Source organism: Lepus europaeus, chromosome 5, assembly GCF_033115175.1.
Source record: "Lepus europaeus isolate LE1 chromosome 5, mLepTim1.pri, whole genome shotgun sequence".
In the NCBI taxonomy this organism is placed as follows: domain Eukaryota; kingdom Metazoa; phylum Chordata; class Mammalia; order Lagomorpha; family Leporidae; genus Lepus; species Lepus europaeus.
In genome coordinates, this window is record NC_084831.1 from 47,778,400 (window position 1) to 47,800,738 (window position 22,339).

General features: G+C 46.7%; 1 protein-coding gene across 1 annotated transcript in view; it reads right to left on the bottom strand.

Moving 5' to 3' along the window:
• Window positions 1–22,339, bottom strand: part of PLPP3 (phospholipid phosphatase 3) — an 82,548-nt gene that overhangs the window by 34,242 nt on the left and 25,967 nt on the right. Inside the window, exon 2 of the mRNA XM_062191407.1 lies at window positions 5,237–5,394. Coding sequence (XP_062047391.1) covers window positions 5,237–5,394 — 158 coding nt within the window. The remainder of the gene's footprint in view (window positions 1–5,236; window positions 5,395–22,339) is intronic.

The window sequence follows — 22,339 nt, forward strand, 5'->3', positions numbered from 1 at the left end:
CCCAGGGAGTTAGTAACCTATCGTCACCAACTTGTCGCTGCAGGGAGGTCCACTGCTTGCCTGCGGTTGCAGGACAAGGGAATGCAGAAGTTGTGGACCTAAGCCAGGCGAGGCAGAGCCTGAGCTTCCCCTCTAGTTAGGAATATTCCGACGGAGGTCGGGTACAAGGCAGATCTGCGAGGGAAAAAGCATTTTTATGATCAGAGGCAGAGGGGGAGTCACCTGTGACTCACCCATTTGTCGATGCCTACATAGTAAGAATGTCTATAAACCCGTCTCATGGTCCGACCAGGGCAAGCACTGAGCCCTGTTGACTGGGATAGAATACTGAGCACTTCTCCTGTGTTAGAACCCTCGCCCATAATACTCTACACAAGACACTACGAGATGAAAGAGAGAGGAGGTGAGAGAGCAGAGGCTATTTCCCTGTTGGCTCCTAATCTCACTGCTGTTAGAGTCATTAAGCCTGCACCCAGCAGGGATAGGAACCATTGCTTTGTGGAGTTGGAAGGAATTCCCATTATGCTATAATTCCAGAACCTGAGATACCTCTGAAAAAGAGGTCAGCATGACTGGCTTTTTCCATCACTGCTGCCACAGAAAGGTGTCTGCTTTCTCTATAACTTCTGGTGATTTGCCTCTCAGAACCACGCCGGTCTCCTCCAACGCCACTCCTTTCGTTTGTTGTGGGGCCTGTCCCAAGCAGGCTAGGCTTCTCTCGCTGTGTTAAACAAACCTGACATCGCAGAAGGCCCAGGACAGCAGGCAGCAGGATGATTCGGTTGCTAGCTCTAGGCTCCTTCTGCCCTCCATGACCGTCCCTCGTGCCCTTGGATCACAAGCAGCTTCTGCACGGAGGCGGCCAGACTCCACGGCCAGTCATTTAGGGGAAAACAGAAATCTGTTGTTATTTTTCATTGAAGTTGTGCAGCTTCCCCGGACCTGGCTGCAGCCATGCTGCTGAAGTCTCTGCTTTGACTTCTTTCCATGAGCATACTTGGGCCGTTAAGACGGGTAAGCAGGCCAGCAGATTTCATTAGCAGGCTTCATCACAGCGGGATCAGCAGGCAAAAGTCCTATGGCGAAGAGGAGTGAGGCTCGAGAGGACCTAGAGCCGGCTGATCTGCTCCAGGGAGAGTGGGAGAGTGTGGTCAAAGGCCCAGGTTCTTCCTTTCCTATTTTAAGCAGGTGCAATGTCTTGGCTAAGTCACTTCTCCACTTTTTGACTCCATTCACACATTTTTAATATAGTTAACATTTACTGAGCATACAGTGGTGCCAGGCACAGAATTCTTTTCTATACAGCAGCCTGTTTAATTCTCAAAACCTTAGTAAATACACTTGCCATCTCCAATTAACAGATGAGTCTACTGAGGCTCAATGAAGCTGATGGACTTGTCCCATGTCCCACAGCAGAAGAGTTCTGTCCTAAGGCAGAGGGTAGGCCTTTAACCCCATGCTAAATGGAGAGCAGAAGAGCACGTAGCTCTTGGACATTCTTCCAGGGTCAAACACTTCAACACGGTGCATGTGTTTGTCCAGCACACAGGAGAACGCGGCACAGGATGACAATACTGAGATGTTTTCTTGCCCGTTGTTGCTTCTCTGACCTCTAGAAAAGTCACAGCTAAACCTACTTTGCTGACACTGTACAGCGCATGGAAGCAGTGCCGTCGCTCATCTTCCAGCCAAGGCCATAGCACATGACTGTTTCAAAGAAACCTGGGAGGTCAAGGAGCACTTTAATTAAAACATCAGCATGACACGAGGGAAAGCGCGAGCCATGACTGAGCTCTCCAAAGCAGATTCTTCTTGGAAATGCTGGCATCTCTCAAGGAGAAAAAGGCTGGCCGTGGCAAGCAGCAGCGGGAGGCTGCTGAGCAGGAGACTTGCTAGGGGAAGAAGGAAGGAAGGGAAGAGAAGCAAGGTCCGCAGAGAGGTTCCTTCAGCATTGTCCTGTGCCCATCCTGAGCTCCGGGCAGAGATCCAGAACCACTCCACTCCAAGGACTCGGCGCACTCCCCGGAGCTCCCCACTACCAAGTGCATTTCCAGGGATGACAGCGTTGGACTCTCACAGCAATAGCCTTGAGGACCTGCAGCTTATTCCCATTTCCCAGAGGAGGACAAGGAGGGGTGGGGCAACCGACAGAACAGTACCTAACTCACACACCTGGGAGACACTCGGAAGCCCTGGGGACTCTTTGCCCCCTGCTGTGTCTGGACCGCAGCCCTGCTAAGCAGGCTGGGAATGATCCCATGGAGGCAGTGAGCCTGGGACCATACCTGTCACTGTGCCATTCCTATCTCAGCACATTCTAGTGGGTTCCCTGAGGGCATTCAATTAACAGATCCTCCAACTGTCAAAAACACCTGTTGCAATCTAAGCACAAGATACGGTGTAAATTATTTGTCTTCTGAGACAAACACTTTTTTCAGGAAAAGCCTTTCTTCCTAGAGAACTCAGGCCCACAACCATCAAATTGGAGCAAATAGTAAAATTAGACCTTTCATTTTTCAGTTTTGGAACACAAAGATCCTTAGTCCACCTTTCAGAACCGACCACAGTTGCCAAATGCACTGTTTTCTTTTAAAGGTTGGAAAGAATTCTCCGAGCCTCCCTTCCCCCTCCCCAAATTCAAGCTGTTGATTGTGTGCCTGGTTTACGATGTTATTAAAAAACAAAGAGGGGTCTCAAAGTTTATAACCAACCCCCAGAGTGGGCAAGTCAAAAGAAAAACTTCATGAAATGTGGTTCATGAAACATCAGCAGCTTATATTTATTGGATCCAGAGTAGGTAAGACAAGCTAACTGCCTATCCCCCTGAATGGTTCATTTGGATAGATTAGCCATCCTGAAATTTAAGTCTGCAAGATGGAATGAGTGCTTTAGAATAAACCAGGCACAGACTTGAAGCCCAATGTTTACCAGCTGTAGACTTTGAGCTTTAGACTTTCCATCTGTATGATGGGAATAATAGCACAATTCTCACATTTAGTGTTCTTTAAAAAAAGATTTATTTTATTTATTTGAAAGGCAGGGGGCCGGCATAGTGGCCTAGTGGGTAAAGCCACCACCTGCAGTGCCAGTATCCCATATGGGTGCCAGTTCAAGTCCCAGCTGCTCCACTTTCAATCCAGTTCTGTGCTGCGGCCTGGGAAAGCAATGGAAGATGGCCCAAGTCCTTGGGCCCCTGCACCCGCATGGGAGACCCAGAAGAAGCTCCTGCCTCCTGGTTTCATTTGGGTGCGGCACTGGCCCTTGAGGCCAACTGGAGAGTGAACCAAAGGAGGGCAGACCTCTCTCTCTCTCTCTGCTTCTCCTTCTCTCTCTGTGAAACTCTTTCAAATAAATAAATAAATAAATCTTAAAAAAAAAAAAAAAAAAAGGAAGAGTTAAAGAAAGAAAGGCAGAAGTGGAGATAGAGGTCTTCCATCTGTTGGTTCACTCCCCAAATGGCCACAATGATTCACTCCCCCAAAATGGCCACAACAGCTGTGGCTCAGCCAGGCAGAAGCCAGGAGCCAGCAGCCCCCTCCAGTCTCCCACATAAGTGCATGGACCCAAGCATTCGCACCATCTTCTGCTGCTTTCCAAGGCCATTAGCAGGAAGCTGGATTGGAAATGGAGCAACCAGGACAGGAACCGGCGCCCATTTGGGATGCCGGCGACTCAGGCAGCAGCTTAACTGCTACACCACTATACCGGCCCCACATTCAGTGTTCTGATATTAGCTCTCTTCTTCTTGGCTTTCTAATACAGGCCGAAGACAACCATGCTCAACAGAAAGGCGACTCCAGGATCCACAACAGAGAATTTATGGCCCTGGCAGAGACGATGCCTATGGCCCTTTCACCCACATGGCAGTGGTTCACAGGTAAAGACCAAACACTGGGAGTGTGGCATGGGCATCTATGAATGCAGGACTCACAGACTCCAGGACTGGATTTCAATGACCCTCCCCTTCCCTTGCCCCAAATGAACACATCTAAAACAGAGTGGTGGCCTTCCAAGTAGGGCCCAGATTGGCTATGCCCTAACCCCTGTGAAGTTACTATTATTGCTGAAAATCATCTGAACCTCATCAAAGTTCATTTTTGTCACATCTTCAATAAGGGCCATGACCTAGAAAGGAAGACCTGGACGTGTAAATCCGGACTTTATCCCTCTATGCAAGTAATCTCAGCGACGAAGCTTGCAGAATATTTCCGTATTCATGATCTCTGTCACTCCTTACTGCAGTGCCCGGAAGCAAGACAATGAGCCTTGGTTTCCACCATGCCTCACTCGAGCGTGGAGGACCAGGTCTAGTTATTCTGTCTCCGGGTTCCAAATTCCATGTACCACGGCCCCACAGCCCCTGGGCAAGAGAACTAAACAACGGCAGTAGTGTCCTCACCTTGTGGCAGCATGGCAAAGGGGTGCAGAGAACGCGCAGTGACAGCGGGCAAGGTTCTCCCCTTCTGGGGGCCCACTTCAGAGTACAGCTTCTGAGCTCAGCTTCCAAGCTCAGCTTCTGGGGTAATAGACAACTGGGTTTGAATCTTTACAACTTAGGATCCGTGTGACCTCGGACAGATTATTTTGATGCTGTGGATCCTAGTTTCTTGTTTCTTTTTAAAATTTTATTTATTTATTTGAGAGATAAGAGTTAAAGAGAGACAGAGAAAGGTCTTCCATCCGCTGGTTCACACTCCCTACCTGGTTGCAACAGCCAGGACTGAGCTGACCCAAGCCAAGAGCCAGGAGCTCCTTCCGGGTCACCCACATGGGTGCAGGGACCCAAGCATTTGGGCCATCTTCTGCTGCATTCCCAGGCCATAGCAGAGAGCTGGATTGGAAGAGGAGCAGCCGGGACTAGAACCAGAGCCCATATGGGATTCTAGAGCCACAGGCCACAGCACCAGCCCCCTAATTTCTTAATTGGTAGAAGTGAGAACAGTTCCTACACTTCATTGGATTGGCATGAGGATAATGCACTTAAAACATCTCAGAAAAGTGCTTAGCTTCTATCTACTTCACAGTAAAGGTTGCTTTTCTGTAATAGTATTAACCACCTGAAATAAAGAATTTCAATCCAATGAAATTCTTGGTAGATGCCTGCTGGCTTGTTGGCCTGTGCTGGGAGGAAGTCTCTGTTGGCATGGCACCTGTCTCTGTTGGCTTGGGGATCCTACAATATTATACAACAGGAAGAAGTGAGACAGGATGGAGAACGCACAGTCTGAACGCTTACCGCAAGGATGGCAATGACGATCCCCACGGCGCAGAGCACAGCGTCATTGATGGTCTCGCCAGTTTTCACGGGGTACTTGATGCTTTCGTCATTGCAGTAGAACCCTCGGTGGTAAGGCTTGATGGTGCTGGTCTCGATGATAAGGAAAGGCAGGCCCGCTGCTCGAGGCAAAGCAGGAAAAGAACACAAGGGAAGACAAAAACATCAATGCAAGGAAGACAGAGGAAGGAGTTAGAGCAATGCCAACTCACACTCATCACATCATTAGCTCCTTTCCTTTAAACCATTTATGGCCCACGGAGAGCCTTCTCTACACACACCCCCTTCCTTCATCAGGAAAGGAGCACTTGCCCTTGCCTTGCCCAAGAGTTTAGAGGGCGGCAGTGGACGAAACGGGACAGGAGTTTCCCACTGCTCTTTGACACCCTGCTAAAAATTACAGACACAGTTGTAAGAATTATTAGTATAGTTTCCAATGCAATGGAAGCTCATTATGCCTCCAACAGCATTCTTTTCTTGAGTCTTCACCATTTCACCCTAAGGCTGTGCTACATAGAGTGGCCAAGGCCTTGGAGTCAGATAATCTGGACTTGACCCAGACGCCCCACTTCCCAGCCATGTGACCTCTGGTTCTTACTCCACCTCTCTTTCTCCACAATAAAATGAATTTGAATGACAACTAATGGATATCAAAGCCCACAAAATTTCCAGCACAGGGTCTGGCACTCAGTAACTGCTCAGTGAGTTCCTTGGCAAGTCTTTTCTTTCACTGTTCAGAGAGTCACCAACACAACTGAGCAGAGCTGAGTTTGGCGCTGTTGTTTGCAGACCTGGAGAGGAGCCCAAGGGCACCCAGGACCATCAGGCAGCTCTTGCAGCTGCCGCTGGTTATCAGCGGCCAGCTCAGATGCCATTCTCTCAAAGGTCATGGCAAATAGATTCCACCACCTGCCAGGAAGAGCCTCTTACAGTCCCAAAGCAAAATGCAGAGGTCTACAGCTCCCACTGAAACACGACCACAACCCCCTTCCTTGGTCTGCTGCCCTCTCTGACTTCTAAGTATCCCCACCATTTTACTTCCTGAAGCGCTCTGACTGTGAGCATGGCCCTGCCTTGCTATAGTCTCTTCAATGGCTCTCCATTGCTCAGGGTAAGTTGAAGTCCCCAAGTGTAAAATTAGGCATTGTCCATGAACTCTATAGCTTCCTGGCCTGCTGCTGCTCTCCATACACCCTCCATGCAGATGGCACACAGAGACTGGGTTCCTCCTACCCTACCCTCCCAGACAGAAATACCTCTTCCTCCTGACAGCTCAGCTTTAATACTAAGCGCCAATGCCCCCTCACAGGGTAAAAAGTGAAGCACTGAATCTCAGGACCAAGGAAGATCACAGAAAGCATCTTGGTGATAACAGCCCCCATAGCTGTGCACACGCAGTGTGCCAGGTACTTTATGTTCATTTTGGCATTGAATCCTTACTACCCTCAAAAGATCATTCTAAGGCATCCACTGCCTTAGACTCTCTCATCTCCAAGTGGAGAGAACAGACTCAGTGAGATTATTTAGCTTACTCAGGGCCTCTTAGTCCACCGCCCCAAGGCCTAACTCCCTAATTTAACTTTGCAAATTGGTTTCATCCAATTGTGAAATTCATTAGCTGAAAAAACCCATGATAAGCAGTTGTTGAAAAGATAAAATTCCACCTTCATGTTTTTCAAAAAGAATTAAATTTGCGTCATGTTGCTCGAAGCCCTAGCCCGCCACTAACAAACATGTAGCATGAACTCCACAATTTTTCAATTACTTGGGTCCAGCCCGGCAGCGAGAAAAATGTTCGCTTTCTAAAAAGTGTATTTATGTATCACTGTGCATACACACATGGATTTATTTGGTTTCATTCTTTGAATTTATTTGAATTCTACGGCTATTTATTTGGTGACCCCTAACTGCTTCCTGCTAGAACAACAATTTACTTTATCAAATTCATACTAGAGCTTTGAAAAGAAGGAACAGCAACACACCACGGTATTGTGTTTGACCTTCTCAAAGTAAACACCGAGGGGCCCTGACAGGCCCTAGCCACCAGTGCTGGAAATTCTGTGTCTGCCCTGGAGCAGAGCGGGCAGAGAGGCAGAGGGCAAAGGCGCTGGCTTAGAAATGATGAGTGCAGTCAGCTGATCTTTTTGGGTCGGGGGCCCTGGGAGAGACACCATGCAGGCCAGAACCATCTTCATCCCACTGCTTAAACATTTTGAAATGAGACCAAGTTGGCCATGAAAAGTAGCTGAGGAGCCAACAGTCTGATATTAATAGTCTGCTTTTAAAGTTCCACGCATCGTGATAAAAATGCTTGAGCTTCGAGTCCAAGCCTGGCTGTAGCCTCCGTGGTGCCTGGGAGCCAAAGCGTTGCTAATAAACTTAGGAAGGGGATGGACTCTGAGTTCCTTACATTTGTGCCCCCCTCTTAGGCCTGCAGCTTCTATTTTTAATACAGTTCACATGATAGGCCTGTAAAACATATGTTCCTGAGGACAATAAAGCACATATAAAAGAGCTTTGGAGTTAGAACTGGGTTAATGATCTCTATTCTGCTCCGCACAATTTGAGCAAGTTATTTCACATCTCTAAAACTCTCTGCCACCTGTTTCAGGGACAAAGGAACTCTCATTGTTGGGGTAACAGAATAAATTAGTATTCACACATTTATTTATTTCTATATTCATAACTATGCATGCTAAGTACAGGGAGACAAAGATAGCCCAGGCCCTGCCCTCAGAGAGCAGCCAGTCTAGCAGAAAAAGACCCTAGGAGGAAGCTTCAGTTGGATGGCAGGCAAGGCGACGTCACCGGGGAATGACAGCCCAGAGTCGGAGTCACAGTGTGGTCACTCAATAAGTGTTAAAAGAAAAAGTCTCACAGAGGTGGCTAGGGAAGAAAATCTGGCAAGCTCCTCTGCCTTCGCTTCAACTGGGAAGGATCCAAATCCTTTTTCTTCTTTCTTTGCCTATGGCCTGGGGAGGGTTTCCGGTTCTGATTATGTGGCTGGGGACCACAAACAGCCAAGAAGTTGGATCTGAATATTCGCTGTTGATTCTCTTGAAAGGCATGGAGATAGCATTCAGAAAACCCAATGGCTTTCTCTGTCTCCCCTACACACTTGCAGTATTACTGGGGGTGATGCCAGTCAAATCTTGACTTCGCTCCAAAAAGAGGATAAGCTCAAACTCCCTTCTGTTGATGCAAACAGCATAAACATTGCCCCAGCTGAGCAGCTAGTCAAGAGACATAATACCGTGCCTTGCCGCTCTAGGACACAGAGAAGAGACTGTCCTTTCCCAAAGCATTTTTTCTGCTTCTAACACTGGCACCATCTTTATTACCAACCAGTGCAGGCCCTTCCCAGTCCATCTAAAGACAGTCCCTAGTGCTAGATTGTGGGAGGACTGTGGAGGGGAGTACAGCATAACACCTGCCCTCAAGAAGTGCATCGAGTTGTAAGAAAGTCCCGAGAACAAGAGCATGAAAATATTTCTAGTGTGATGACTGACAGTGCAGACACTAAACATCACTCTGATAGGGACATCTAAGATGGGCTACATGGGCCGAAACGTTTGCATTTACCCTTATGTGAGTAAAAAGAGGCTTCTGGAACCCAGGGGCCAAGTACACTCCAGAAAATAATCAGTGCAGTTTAGGGAGTGTGGAAGTGACAGTCACACAACTGATGGGTATTATAAGACAATTTTTATTTAAAAATTTTAAAGGTTTATTTATTTATTTTAAAGGCAAAGTGACAGAAAGAGAGACAAACAGAGAGAGAGAGAGAGAGAGAGAGAGAGACAGAGAGAGAGATATTCCATCTGCTGGCTCACTCTCCAAATAGCAACAACAGCTGGGGCTGGACCAGACTGAAACAAGGAGGCTAGAGTTCCTCTGGGCCACCCATGTGGATGACAGGAGCTCAAGAACTTGACCCATTTCTGCTGCTTTCCCATGTGCATTAGCAGGGAGCTGGATTGGAAGCAAAGAAGCCAGGACTTGAACTGGTGCTATAATATAGGAGCCGGTGTTGTAAGCAGTGGCTTAACCTGCTGCACCATGACACCGGCAGCCATAGAACAATTTTTACATTTTGCTGTAGAGCTGGAAGAAGTATATAAGTAGACAAAGAAGGGAAGAAAAGGAAAAATAGCACCAAGGATAGTAGTAGTTAACATTTACTAAACAACTATTATGTGCCCAAATTGTATTGAGTATCCCCACTTAAACTATCGCAGTCTGCCAAATCTAGCTGCCTTCTATGCTCTTGGCACTGACTAGGCTACTGGGATGAAAGAAGCTAAGTCCCAACTTTCAAGTGGCCCAAAGGCCACTGGAGAAATAGTCATAAAACCGAACACGTTAAGCCACCCTAAGCTTCCAAGAGATTAAAATGACTTACCAGAGTCACTGTGCAAGTAAGTGATGGAGCTAGATGAAGTTCAAATGGCCTGGCTCTAGATCGTGGGTGCTTCTAAAGTGGGTCACATAAAACAAAGAGAAGGAAGCACCCTTAAGTGTTAATAAATTAACTGAAGGTCAGTAACTCTCAGGAGCTCTGCAGATAAAAGGCAAAAACACTTTGTTTGGAACAGTCAAGGCCACAGAACTAGCTGAGATTTGCTTTACATTCACCGTGTGCCACATGTGTGCTAATTAGATACACAAGCACCTAATGTGATCAAGTCAAAACTCTGAAGCCAATATGCTGCCATCTAGATTCATTAATAAGAAAAGGTGCATTATGAACTTTCTGTAGAGCAGGGCCAGAAACAAAAAGCCTGGTGATTCTAGGCCAAGGCACAAGCATTTCTCCTTCTTTTAATCAAGGATCAATTAACTTCCTATACCTCCAGGGACGTCTTGGGACATGTAGGCTGCAGAGGAGGCGAAATACGAACTCACCGACAAACACTTAATGGGCAGAAAATCAAAGCATGAAGAAAGGCCCCTGTGTTGGGTTCAGCCCTTTGAAACTTCTCTGGCTTTGAAAAACTAACACTTGGTCAGGTTGGGTGGTTTGGGGGTGGGGTGTAAAACAACATCGGATAAGTTTTCCCGGCCCACCCATTGATAAAGTCATGTGGGAAGTGTTACCAAAGTGACCCAGCCTCAAAGCCTTGCTTCTTGCAGCCACAAGCATCACGTTTGCACAAAATTAAACACAGCCTCCTTTTCTCAAAGTGTTTTCTAGAGAGTCCTTGGAAAGGAGAGGAAGAGGGCAGGGGTGGGAGGGTGGAGGAGAAAGGATTGCACTGGTGGCATGGCTCGAATCAGAGCATCAAGGAGGGGCTGCCCAGCCCTGTTGTATCCCGAGCGCTTCGAGTGCCTTCTCCAGAATTTTCCAATTTCTGGCTTAAACAGATCTATAGCTACTTTGAAATAAGTCAAGTCCAGCATGTGCAAGAGTAATATTAAAGTAATATTTGTGGAAAGCCAATCTACCTGTCCACAAAAAAATACTAGATGCAGAATCTGTGTGCAGGCACCTGGCATAGCGTATGTGCTCAGACCAGGCAGCTATTTGAACTCTGGCTGAAACTGTCTCAGTAGAGTTGTGAGTAGGTGCTGTTCTACCCAATTTACACATGAAAAAAACCTGAGGATCACCAAGGTCAAGCAGCTCTCCAAAAGTGCAGCATTAGCCTAGGGCACCAATTTGGACCAGATGTTAGAAACAGGGGATTTAAAGAAGTTTGTGGAAGCTGGAATTAAAAGATAAGTTTAGGAGTAAGCATTTGACATAGCGGTTAAGACGCTGTTTGGGATGCCTGCAACCACACTGCAGTACCTGTGTGAAGTCCTCGCTATGTTGTCCATTCCAGCTTCCTCCTAATGTGAATCCTGGGAAGCAGTAGATGGTGGCTCAAGTAGTTGGGTCCCACCATCCACACTGGAGACCCAGATGGAGTTCTGGACCCCTGGCTTTGGCTTACCCATGCTCTCTAGCTGTTGTAGGCACTTGGGGAATGCGCCAGCAGATGGGAGATCTCTCTTTCTCTCTCTGTTTGTCTCTCTGTCTCTCTCTCCCTGTCTCTCAAAGAAAGACATTAAAAAGATAATTTATTTGATGCAAACAAATTTTCAATCCGTTACGTAGGTTTTCCATAAGTATTTTCCATGAACTTTTTGAAGAACACATGCATAAATAGAAGACTCTGGACTTCAACTTTCAAGGAGTTTAAGTTCTAGTTAGGAATTTATTTAATTTCCACAATAGCTATGAAGAGTTGTGGTTATTATTTTCATATGTACCCAGCAGAAAACAGGCCAGAAGTTTTATAACTTATGCAAAGTCCCCAAGCAAGTAAATCGGTCACTGGGATTTGAACCCAGGTCTTCTTTCTTTTGGCACAGGTCTGCTTACTCATGACCTGACCCTCCCTTTCTTTATAAATGTGTTCCCTGTTCAAATACAGCCAATGGACTTTTTTTTTTAATCACTTAAGGCCAGAATGGTCAACCCAACTACTACTTAGAGGCTCAAAATACAAATATTTATGTTGCTTGTAGGTGACAGAGTTTCTATTTAAAGTAATTAATTGCTACTGGTCTTAGAAGTGTGCAAACTTTCTTTGGTTTACGATATTTGTCCAGATTTTTAGACTGGACACAATCCAGATGAGACAAAACTGAGTTTACTAGGAGGGCGTTTCTTCACCTTTGAAACAGGCTGCCATGGAAAACACTTGCTGTTGGCTGGTGTGAACAGGCAATATTCTGGGTCGAGAGGTTTTCCTTGACAAATGTTCATTTTTCAGTTCTGCAAAGTTCAGGCCCTTTCTTCACAAAAAGAAGATTGTCAGAACCCCGAGCGACTACAGGGTAGAAACGAAGAACCTGATGGCAGATCTAGTCCTGGTGTTTGGATTTCCTGACCTTAAGCCCAAGGTCTCTGGTTCAGGCTAACAAGCATGTCTGGACAGTTCCTGAGCACAGGGAGCCCTGTTAGGTGCCAGCGACACAGAGATGAACCAGAGAAGGTCCTGCGCGCCCCCTGCGGAAAGCCTCGGGTTTTGTGACCAAGGGAAAGCTGCCTGCGTCTAAGTGTGGGTGTTCAAAAGAACTCTGGATGCCCTCTCTTATTTGCAAGTGCTCACAGTGAGAACATTTTATTCTTTAATAAATGTTTAATTAATATCAGCTTCCTTACAACTCCCAGCCCTGGCTGTTTGGACCTTTTCAGTTGAATGTTGAAAGGGTGCCCACATTCACCTGGAAATAAGACAAACTGGCCAGCAACTCATGGCTCCTGTCTTTCACTGGGAGAGCCCCAGACCTCTGTGGTCACTGTTCTGTATGAGGGGGCTTCAAAAGGTTTGTGGGAAAATGAAATGTAAAAGATAACGTTGATTTCTGCCATAAAAAAGTTGTGAAAGCCATGTATAGTTTTTTTTTTTTTAATACACATTTGCCACGCACTGTTTAAAGACTCCTCTTATTTCACAAACACAAGGCTCCATCTCTAGTAAGATGTGGCCACCAGAGCCAACGGGACTCACGGTCCTGTCACCCCAGATAGAGCTGAGTCTATGCCCGAGAGCCCCTTCCTCTCTTTCATGAGCTCCTTCCTCTTTTAGAAAAAGGACAGGATTAAATTTACATTCATTGGTCACCTACTATGTGCCAGGAGCTTTGCATATATCAACTGATTTAACTCTCAAAACGATCCTCTAAGTTACTTATTAGTATATAGCCAAAGAATAAGATCAGAGAAGTTGTAATTTGTCGCAGTGTCCAGTTTGCTGATAAGAGGTGCCTCCAGGATACGTTAATAGAACCACCTGATTTTAAACTTCATTCAGAGATGGGACCAGTTAGTGTTTCTGGCTAAGTATATATGAACTATGACTACACAGATATTAGCGATCTATGAAGCTCTTGAAAGTGTGAACAAGGACAGAAACAAAGGCTCCTCCTGGGATGTGGAGCTGGAGTTACACAGATCCAGTTGCTCTCTTTCTGCCTCAGCCTCCCCTAAGACCCACACATACGCATTTTCTGCGTGGTTGCCCAGAGCTAGGACACAGAAGGAATGAGATCCGTGCACAGCGTTCCACAGCTCTTACATAACGATATGTGACTTCCCTAACAATGTTTTGAAGTAGTGTTTTAACAACTCTGTGAAAGTATCACTGACAGACTCCTACTGAATCCTTTAAGAGGCAAGTCTCTCTTCTACAAAGGATTCGCTTAGCCCTGTAACTCATCCACAGAGCTAGTCGCTCCTGTCTTTTTTTTCCTATTTACTCATGAACTTTGGAGCCAGACGGACAGTGTTTCACCACCCACTTCCATTACCTTCATGTTTATTGTGTGACCTTGGGCAAGTCACTCTACCTCTCAGAATGCCAGCTTCATCGTTGTGCAACAGCACTTTGTACAGCAGTTCTCAGTGTCCATAGGTGATTCTGAGGACTGAGGTACCCAGTGTAAAATTTCCAGTAAGTACCAGTTCTTGTTCCTGTAGGAACTGACAGCTCTAGGCAGGGATCAGATCTGATGAGAGTTCTGTCCAAGGCTCACTCACGTAGTGATAGGCTCACTAGCTACTTCTCAAATGTAATCTGATTCCCAAGGGAAAGCATGCTCATAAAATCCTATAATTCCAGAGACTTCTCAGGATTGGGCAAACAGCTGGGGCTTTTCACAGTGGTTAGTAGGACCTGGCACCCTGACTCAGGGAAGAAACACCACAGTAGAAACTCCGCCATACATTCTCAAAAGATCACACAACACTGAATGGGAGGTAAGTCTAGAATAAGGGTGAAGGAAAAAAACACTGCTGTTTTTCCAAAAGTTAAACATGCACTCGTCAGCATGTGCTCTCCTACCCAAGCCATACTGCCCAGGTGTATGAAAAACACCATGTTCACGTGGCGGTAGAATAAACAACATGGGGATTGGCAGGACATCAGATACTTGGGAGGGCCGAAGTTCAAGGCAGTCAATAGGCAAGCCTGGAGCCAGATGTAGTGCCCAAAATGAAGAGCTCAAGCATTTGTGGAGGCCCTGTGAGAACAAAATCACGCTGGCAGGCAATCCTAGGCATCAGAACACACAACTACATGGTCCAAGTTCTAGGTCAAAGGTCACAGATTGACAGCCTCTGTCCAAATCTGGCATGTAAAGACATTCTGTTTGGCCTACCCAAAGTTTAACATTTTTAACAATTAGTTTTCAGCATTTAATAACAGGTAGCCTCATAACATCCAGCTTTCCTGTTGTTTCTATTGCATGTGGCAATTCAGGCAGTGATAACTATGGCTGCCTTCCATCAGGAGTACACGTCCTCCCGAGGGCCACCATTCCCTGCTGTCTCCCAGACACTAAGGCTGCCTGGTGGTTCCCATTCTCACTGAGCTCGCACTGTCAATTTTCCTCTGCCTGATCTGCCCGAGTCATGATCCGGTATACATTGAACTTTTCTATCCACGCTTTGCAAGGGTGTGAATCTTTTTTTCTGTCAATGGCCATGTGGATATTTATAACATCATTCATAGACCATACAAAATTATCAACTTAAAAATTAGCCTACTATAGATTTATTGAATTTCATGCCCTGCCTGTGGTTGCCTTGGCAGAGCCAGGCCAAATGATTTCTCAGGCCATATACAGCCTTTGGGCCAGACCTTCCCCATCTCTGCTCTAGAGAAGGGAGTTCTTGCAGGAACCTATAAAAATAGAAATAACTCTTGGTTCAACAATGTCTCCCATAATAAGCAATGGCCACACTAGACATGTGTACTCATGTGTGTATGGGTGTGTGTGTGTGTGTGTTTGTGTATGTGTGTGTCTTAATCTTAACCCAGACAGAGCCTCTGATGTATGTTTTCAACTGTAAATCCAACTTCATTATGTCAAGTCACCAGAGCAAGGCAATTAAGTTGTGCATTTTAGATACGGGGGAGCTGAAGCTCAGAAGCTAACAACTTGCCAAAGATCACACAGTTAATGAAAGGAACAAGCACTCGAAGCCAAGCCTTGTTGAACCATAAAGTCCTTAGCAAGTTTATCCCATTAGGCTGCTGGTGAAGCCAGAGCTGACATCTACCTTAGTGGCCAGGTAAATGTTGAAAGTCTTGATGAGTCACAGGGTTATGTTTCAAAAGACATGAGTCGACAACTTACAACTTCTCTGTATGTTATAATAAGAGTTATTATCAGGAGGTTCTATTTTTAAAGGCAATAATTATCTAAAACCAAAATAGCTTCCTCCTGGTAGATATTCATTCTGAAGAGTAAAGGCCAGGTGAGAAGGGACTTAATGAGATATTTGCTGAAACAATAAATCTTACCCAAAGTTAGGCATATGCCAGTAATATGCTTACAGGAAATCTTGGATGTTATTTATTTTCTTGAATAGATGGAAAGCTTGAGACCCACCACACTTTAGCATTGTATATATTCCTTTCCTATAAGTTTCCAGATCAGTCCATGCATTATTAATCCCTTATCCTCTGAACACAGAATACTTTCTGGCACTTGATGGATGCTCAACAAATTTATATCGAGTAAATGTATAAGAAACAAACCAACATTCAGAAGCTGGCTCTGCACCAAATATACTCTATGATCGGTGGATCCTATAACCTCCTTATGAATTTTAATCTAATCTCTCTACACACCAAATCCTGTTTTTCTAAGCAATCTTCCAACATAACACAACTCCACCTATCCTACTAAAGAGCAGACAATTCCACTAGGAATTGTTTATGGAGAATATAACCAGCTTCAAGTCTCAGATGGTTAGGCTAGATGACCATTAAGACCCCTAATCTTCAATTTCCCAGCCCTTTTCATGTATCAAAACTGCTAGAAAATACTTAGTAGGGCACCAGTGGCGAACCGAGAAGGCTGTGCATCAGTGACTCAGCTGCCATGCCCTGCCCAGCCCAACTGTCCCAGGGCTAAGGGATCAATTTCAATACACCCCAACCGATTTGCTGCGATCCTCTTGGGAATCTCTTCTCTAAAAACAGATCCAAGTAAGAGGAAGGGCACAGATCTCAAGAAAGCAACTGCAGACCAGGGTTTGAAAACCAGTTTTACCACTTTACAATCTATGCAATCTTCAGCAAGTTGCTAACGTCCCAGCTCCAAATGTAAGAAGAGAAGCCAATACCCACTCTGAAGGGCCAAGAGGATGAAATATCATATGGCAGGTATTTAACCAAGGTGAGTTCCTTTCCTTCAGCTGTTTACATGGTGCCAATCAACTGGCTTAACTGGTTTCCTCCACGAGGCCTCTGGACTAACCTGGACAGGGCTGTGTCAGCTCAGACAAGGACTGTCACTTGGTTTGAACCAAACTGGAGTCCCTCCAGGATGCTGTGGATAAGACAACCTTCGCCCTGGGAGCACACTCCTCATTCTCCACTCTGTCAATGTTCCTTTTGTGAAACACAGAAACCTTCTTCAAATTTGACAGCTGCCACCTGCACAAATAATTCAAGGATGTAATTTTGTAACTGAATACAAGCCCTGAAAGCTGAAAAGTTTGAAGTCCAAAATAATCCCTTTGACTTTCTGCCTAAATGCTCACTAATCACTTTTTAATTTGTATTTGATTTCCTCTCTAGGTGCTGTCCATACAGGCTACACTTTCATTTTAGAAATATCCGTGGATGGAATGGCATTACCAAACACCTGATTAAAGTACAAATTAAACTTTGCTCCCAGACTTCTATGGCTTGCTGCGAGTTTTCCAGATGGTACTGGATGGCAAGAAGGTGGGCTACAGAGATTAATAGGTGGTGCACCCTGCCCTCTAAACACACACACACTTGGAAGGACTTCCCAGAAGCAGAGAGACAGGAACTTCTGTGGGGCATTGCTAAAACAGGGGCACTGCTGGGGCACTTGACTGGCAATCAACAGGCATGCAATCTCTGGGTGCCACCAACCCAAAAATGTATTTCAGAGGCTCCTGAATGCCACTTAAACACAGAAATGTACTTAAGTCTACACCAAAACAACAACAACAACAACAACAAAACCAACAACATAGACTGGAAAGGTTTTCTTCCTAAGAAGTTAACAAAACCACTGTTCATTCTACCCTCACTCCCTTGAGTAGTTTCAGAGGAGCCCACCCAGTTCCTAAAACATAGATCCTGAAAAGGCATGTGCTGAAAAGGAAATAAACTAGCAGCTAGAAATATCCTTACAGGTGAATCAGGAAAAATTTTCTTGGGAAAAAGTTTTCTACTTGAATCATCACTTATTTGACTGTAAAGTGAAATAAGTTGAGGCCAAATAGATTGATGTCTGTTCTAGCAAATTCGTCAACCTTTTTCCTCCCGAACAATGGCAGTCCCAGTGGTCTGAGCAGGGTCAGCTTGGCCAATATCCTAGAAAGTAAGATAATTCAACACGAGTTTTCGGTTCAGTGAAGAAATATCTGCTACCATTAAGATTACCCAAGTGAGTCTGGGAGCATTGGTTAAGTTTCTGTCGCCAATATGTTGTAAAAAATAAATAGCTGTCAACAATTGCAAATAGCTGTCAACAGGAATAATAATAACTTGTGTTGCTCAGTGTTAGTTCTGCTGCGAACCAACCCCCTGGTCGCAGGATCCCACTTTCACTTCTGCTCTCTCAGGCTCTTCCTCTCGGGGTGCAAAATGAGAGGAGTGCTTCGGCCAGGTGTCTCAGGGACTGTGCGGATGTGAAGGGTCTTCATCCTTTATCCAGGCAGTGTAGAATGTCTCATCCTCAGGGACCAAGGGGCCACCCCCGCTAACCCCAGCTGGTGGGACTGATGCCCACAACCTTAAGTGTGTGAAGTGAGGCTGGCCCAGCGGAGACCCCATTCATTTAGATAGCGCAGCTCCAGCAAACAGCCTCCCAAATCTGCAGACCTTCAGATAAAACCTGAAGCTAAAACCTGTCAGAGTAGCTGGCACCCACAAAAACGGGGGCTGGGCTGGGCTGGAGGGAGGTAAGAATTGACATCAGCTTCTTCTGCAAACTGGATACTATTCGCTCAAATTAATTAATTGTTGGTTTTATTTATTTGAAAGGTACAGAAAGAAAGACACATAAGCAGAGGGAGATCTCCCATCTGCTGGTTCACTCCCTCAAATGCCTGCAACAGCCAGGGCTGGGATCTCAATGCAGGTCTCCCATATGAGTGACAGACAGCCAAGTGGTTGAGCCACCCAAGGGTGTACGTTAGCAGGAAGCTAGAATGGAGAATGGAGCCAGGGCTTGGACCAAGGCACTCTGATCTGATAGGGGATGCAGGTACCCAAACGACATCTTAAGTGCTGCACCAAATGCCTGCCCCTGGATACTGCCATAGATGCTTTAAAACTGCACCTGCTTGGTCCTGCCCAGTAATTCTCTGCAGGTAAGCAGCACGAGTTCAATTCTACAAAGGCCAGAACTGAGGATCGGGGTAAGATCACAGCTTAGCAGAACAGGGAATGCCGCTGGGGCCGGTCGACTTTCCATGGAAAACAGCTCCAGCTTTGGGTGCTGCTCAACTGAGCAGTGGTGGCAGCACCACCCCTCCCCTGCCAGGGTGGGGGTAACCAAGTGTAGGCTCAGATGCCCTGGGATAGGCCCTGCAGTAAAGGGGCTTGCTATAGGAACCCTATTGTTCCAGAGGGAGGCTCTTTGGCCAGAACTCTTCAGGAAGCCACAGCTCTGTGATGTGTTTTTCAGCTGTTGAGAGAAAGGGGTAGTTCCTAGGATGCCTCTTCAATGGTCCTGGAAGCCAGGCCCTTAATCCTCCCAAAGCAGCATAGGAGCCAGCTTCCCTCAGAGGGGCAGAATGTCTAGAATCCCTCTTTCAGATCAAAACAGAAGCCCCCAACACCCCCCTTTACAACCTCTCAACGTGGGTGATTCTGGCGGCAGAGGAGGGGGAGAAGAGGGTAGGGAAGCCCAAGGGGGGGTCCAGGCCTTCCCTCCACCCTCTCCCTCATGCCCACCTGACCCCGCTCTTGCACTCAACTACAAAGCCCCCACTGTTCTCTCTGCCCATCCTTCTCCCTCGGCCCCCTACCCGCCCCACACACACTTTGTAAAGGGCAAGAAGCCAAATCCCATTATTCCCCCTCACCAGGGCACTGCCGCGGGGCGGCCTGGTATGTCTGCCTGAGAAATGGGAGGCTTTCATGGACCGCTCAGCCTCCACTACAGCTCCCTCTCTGTGGAAGAAGTGGATGGATCCCCAGCGGAAATCAGACTGCGAGGACGACAGGGAAAGGCAAGGCTGAAACTGCTCACAGGCCTGAGGAATACCGGACTGTGCCTTTGCATGCACGGGCAGAGCCAGTCTCTCTCCCGGTCCCTCCCTGTGCACAGAGCTGCACACCTCAGACCGAGGACTGTATGAGATACCATGGTGGGGGGGGGGGGGGGATGCTGAGAGCACATAGGTGATCGAGAGATGCAAACAGGCACGTGTGTGCACAAATCGCTGCAAACCACGTCATGGCCCATCCTAATCAACTGAACACCAAAAAAACAAGAACAGTGTTGCTTTGGTTTGTGGCAGACGCAGGTACAAGTCCCGCCCTCCTCTGCCCAGGGCGGCACTGTGACGGCAGACTAGGGAATGCTGTTTCCTCGTCTCTGCGGCGTGGAAGGGCTGTGTGAGGACTTCAGGAGACAGCCTGCTCCGGGGCAGGTGCTCTCCAAGCTTTCTTCCTTCCTCTCCCCTCCACAGCAGGAAAGGGAGGGGGCGGTTCCTGGGAGGAGGATGGGATCCGTGAGAAAGAATCTCTCCTATCACGCTTCAAGAATTGCTCGGAGTAGGGCTGCGTATGTGAGCTCCTGCTTGTCCCTCAAGATGACAGAACGGATCTTGGGGAATTAATTATTCAGCCAACGTGCCCTTCACAAACCCCATCCAAAGGAATGGTCCGATGCCTTTCAGTGCACTGACTATACAAAAAAAACTGAAAGACCAGTGCACTTCAAAAGCTTCACAAAAACCCATGCCTGGGTTTGGCAGCAGCTGCTCAGCCACTGGGTTTTTCTGTGTGTGGTTTATAATAACATGCAAGGCTGATGCCAAGTCCTCATCTATTAAGGGACTGCCAATTAGCAGCAGGCTTAGAGCTGCAGGGTTGAGAACTGGGGAGCAGGTCTAATTAGGCTTGCAGATCGCTTCTCCGCATCGCCCCTCGCAGTCGCACACAAGGTGTACCAGCCAATGGTTCCAGAGAGATCCGTTCTATAGTTCTCTGTGCTATTTTGTTTACTTATTTGTTTTTAAAGTTTCAGACCTGAAGGCTGGTGCTTATTTTCATGTCTGCCTTACACGGTAAAACTGGGGATTGAACAAGGTTATCCTCTGGATAGCAATTCTCAGATTTGGCCAATATCATCAGGCCCACTTAAAAAACAAACAAAAAAAGACTCCAGACCTGCCCAGACCTACTACTCAGTCACTCAATCAGAATTTCCAGGGAGGGCCTGAGAATTATTATTTTTTTTTTTTAAAGAAAGCTTTTTTGGGGGAGGCAAAGAGATGGACAAAGTGGACACACACACTCTTCTCTCACTCCTCAAAACGTCTGCAATGGCTGGGACTGCGCAGGATGGAAGCTGGGCGCCGGGAACTCAATCCACATCTCCCACGTGGCCGGCAGGAACCCAACCCCGTGTGCTAGCCCGCCGCCTCCCAGGATGTGCATTAGCAGGAAGCTGGAGTCAGGAGCCAGCGCTGGGTATGGAATGTGTTTACTCCATATGGGACACAGTCATCTTAACCACTAACTACACACCCGCTCCAAATTCTTATTTATTTATTTATTTATTTATTTTCACAGGCAGAGTGGACAGTAGAGGGAGACAGAGAGAAAGGTCTTCCTTTTGCCGTTGGTTCACCCTCCAATGGCCACCGCAGTAGCGCGCTGCGGCCGGCGCACCGTGCTGACCCGATGGCAGGAGCCAGGTGCTTCTCCTGGTCTCCCATGGGGTGCAGGGCCCAAGCACTTGGGCCATCCTCCACTGCACTCCCTGGCCACAGCAGAGAGCTGGCCTGGAAGAGGGGCAACCGGGACAGAATCCGGTGCCCCGACCGGGACTAGAACCCCGTGTGCCGGCACCGCTAGGCAGAGGATTAGCCTAGTGAGCCGCGGCGCCGGCCCAAATTCTCATTTATAATAAGACCTTCAGCTGATTCTATCCCAAGTTCATTTGGGAATCATTGATCTAAAAAATAAAAATAAAAAAAAAAACCTTTCATTTTTGAATGGAAACTGTTTTTAAAAACTTGATAAATAATGTCTATAAACATGAAACTTACATACACGTGTACCAAACAAATACAGCTTTACGCCACATTAAATAGCAAATGTTTACTCTGCACCTGCATGTGCTAGGGACGGGTTCCTGCCCTCAAAGAGCTCCTCATTCCAATGGAAAATCTGGTGTTCCCTCTGCCATGCCTCTCAGGACACAAACCTTCACTTTCCCTCTTCCTTTCTGGTCTGCCTACTTGTGAACTCAGCTTTCCAATATCTCTGCCAGGACAGAGTCAAGAAACGGATGACTTCAAATGCCAAACATCAGAGGCCTCGCTTCTGAGAGGAGAAAAGCCTGGGAAACATATGGCTGCAAGATACGGGAGGGAGTAGGTGCTCGGGCCTGCCTGGCTCAAGACAGAAAGAGTACAGAGTAGGGAGGGCAAGTTGGAGGCCCTCGGAGCACAGAAAGAGCCCTGGGCTGGTCTCAGGTGCCCAGATTGGCTTCTTCTGTGACCTAAAGTCCCTTTTCTTCACTGAGCCTTCTTATGATCTATTAAAGAGGAGGCTGAACTATTGGTCATATCCCCAAGGAAATTTGGCATGAACATTTCACACTGAAGCTTTCATCCACATCTATTTTTGAGCATCACTAGGTGGATGTGCGCCCCAGAAGGACCTGGGCTCCCCAGGGCATTCTCTAAGAAATGCTAGCCAAAATGGTTTCTAACCGACTCTAAAACTACCAGGAACTTCAAAAAAGCTCATGGAGAAAGGCAATTAAAGATAAGCTTACTTTGGTGCCACAAATTTGAAATCCATGCAAAGGCAGGGTCTTCAAAAAGTTCATGGAAATGTG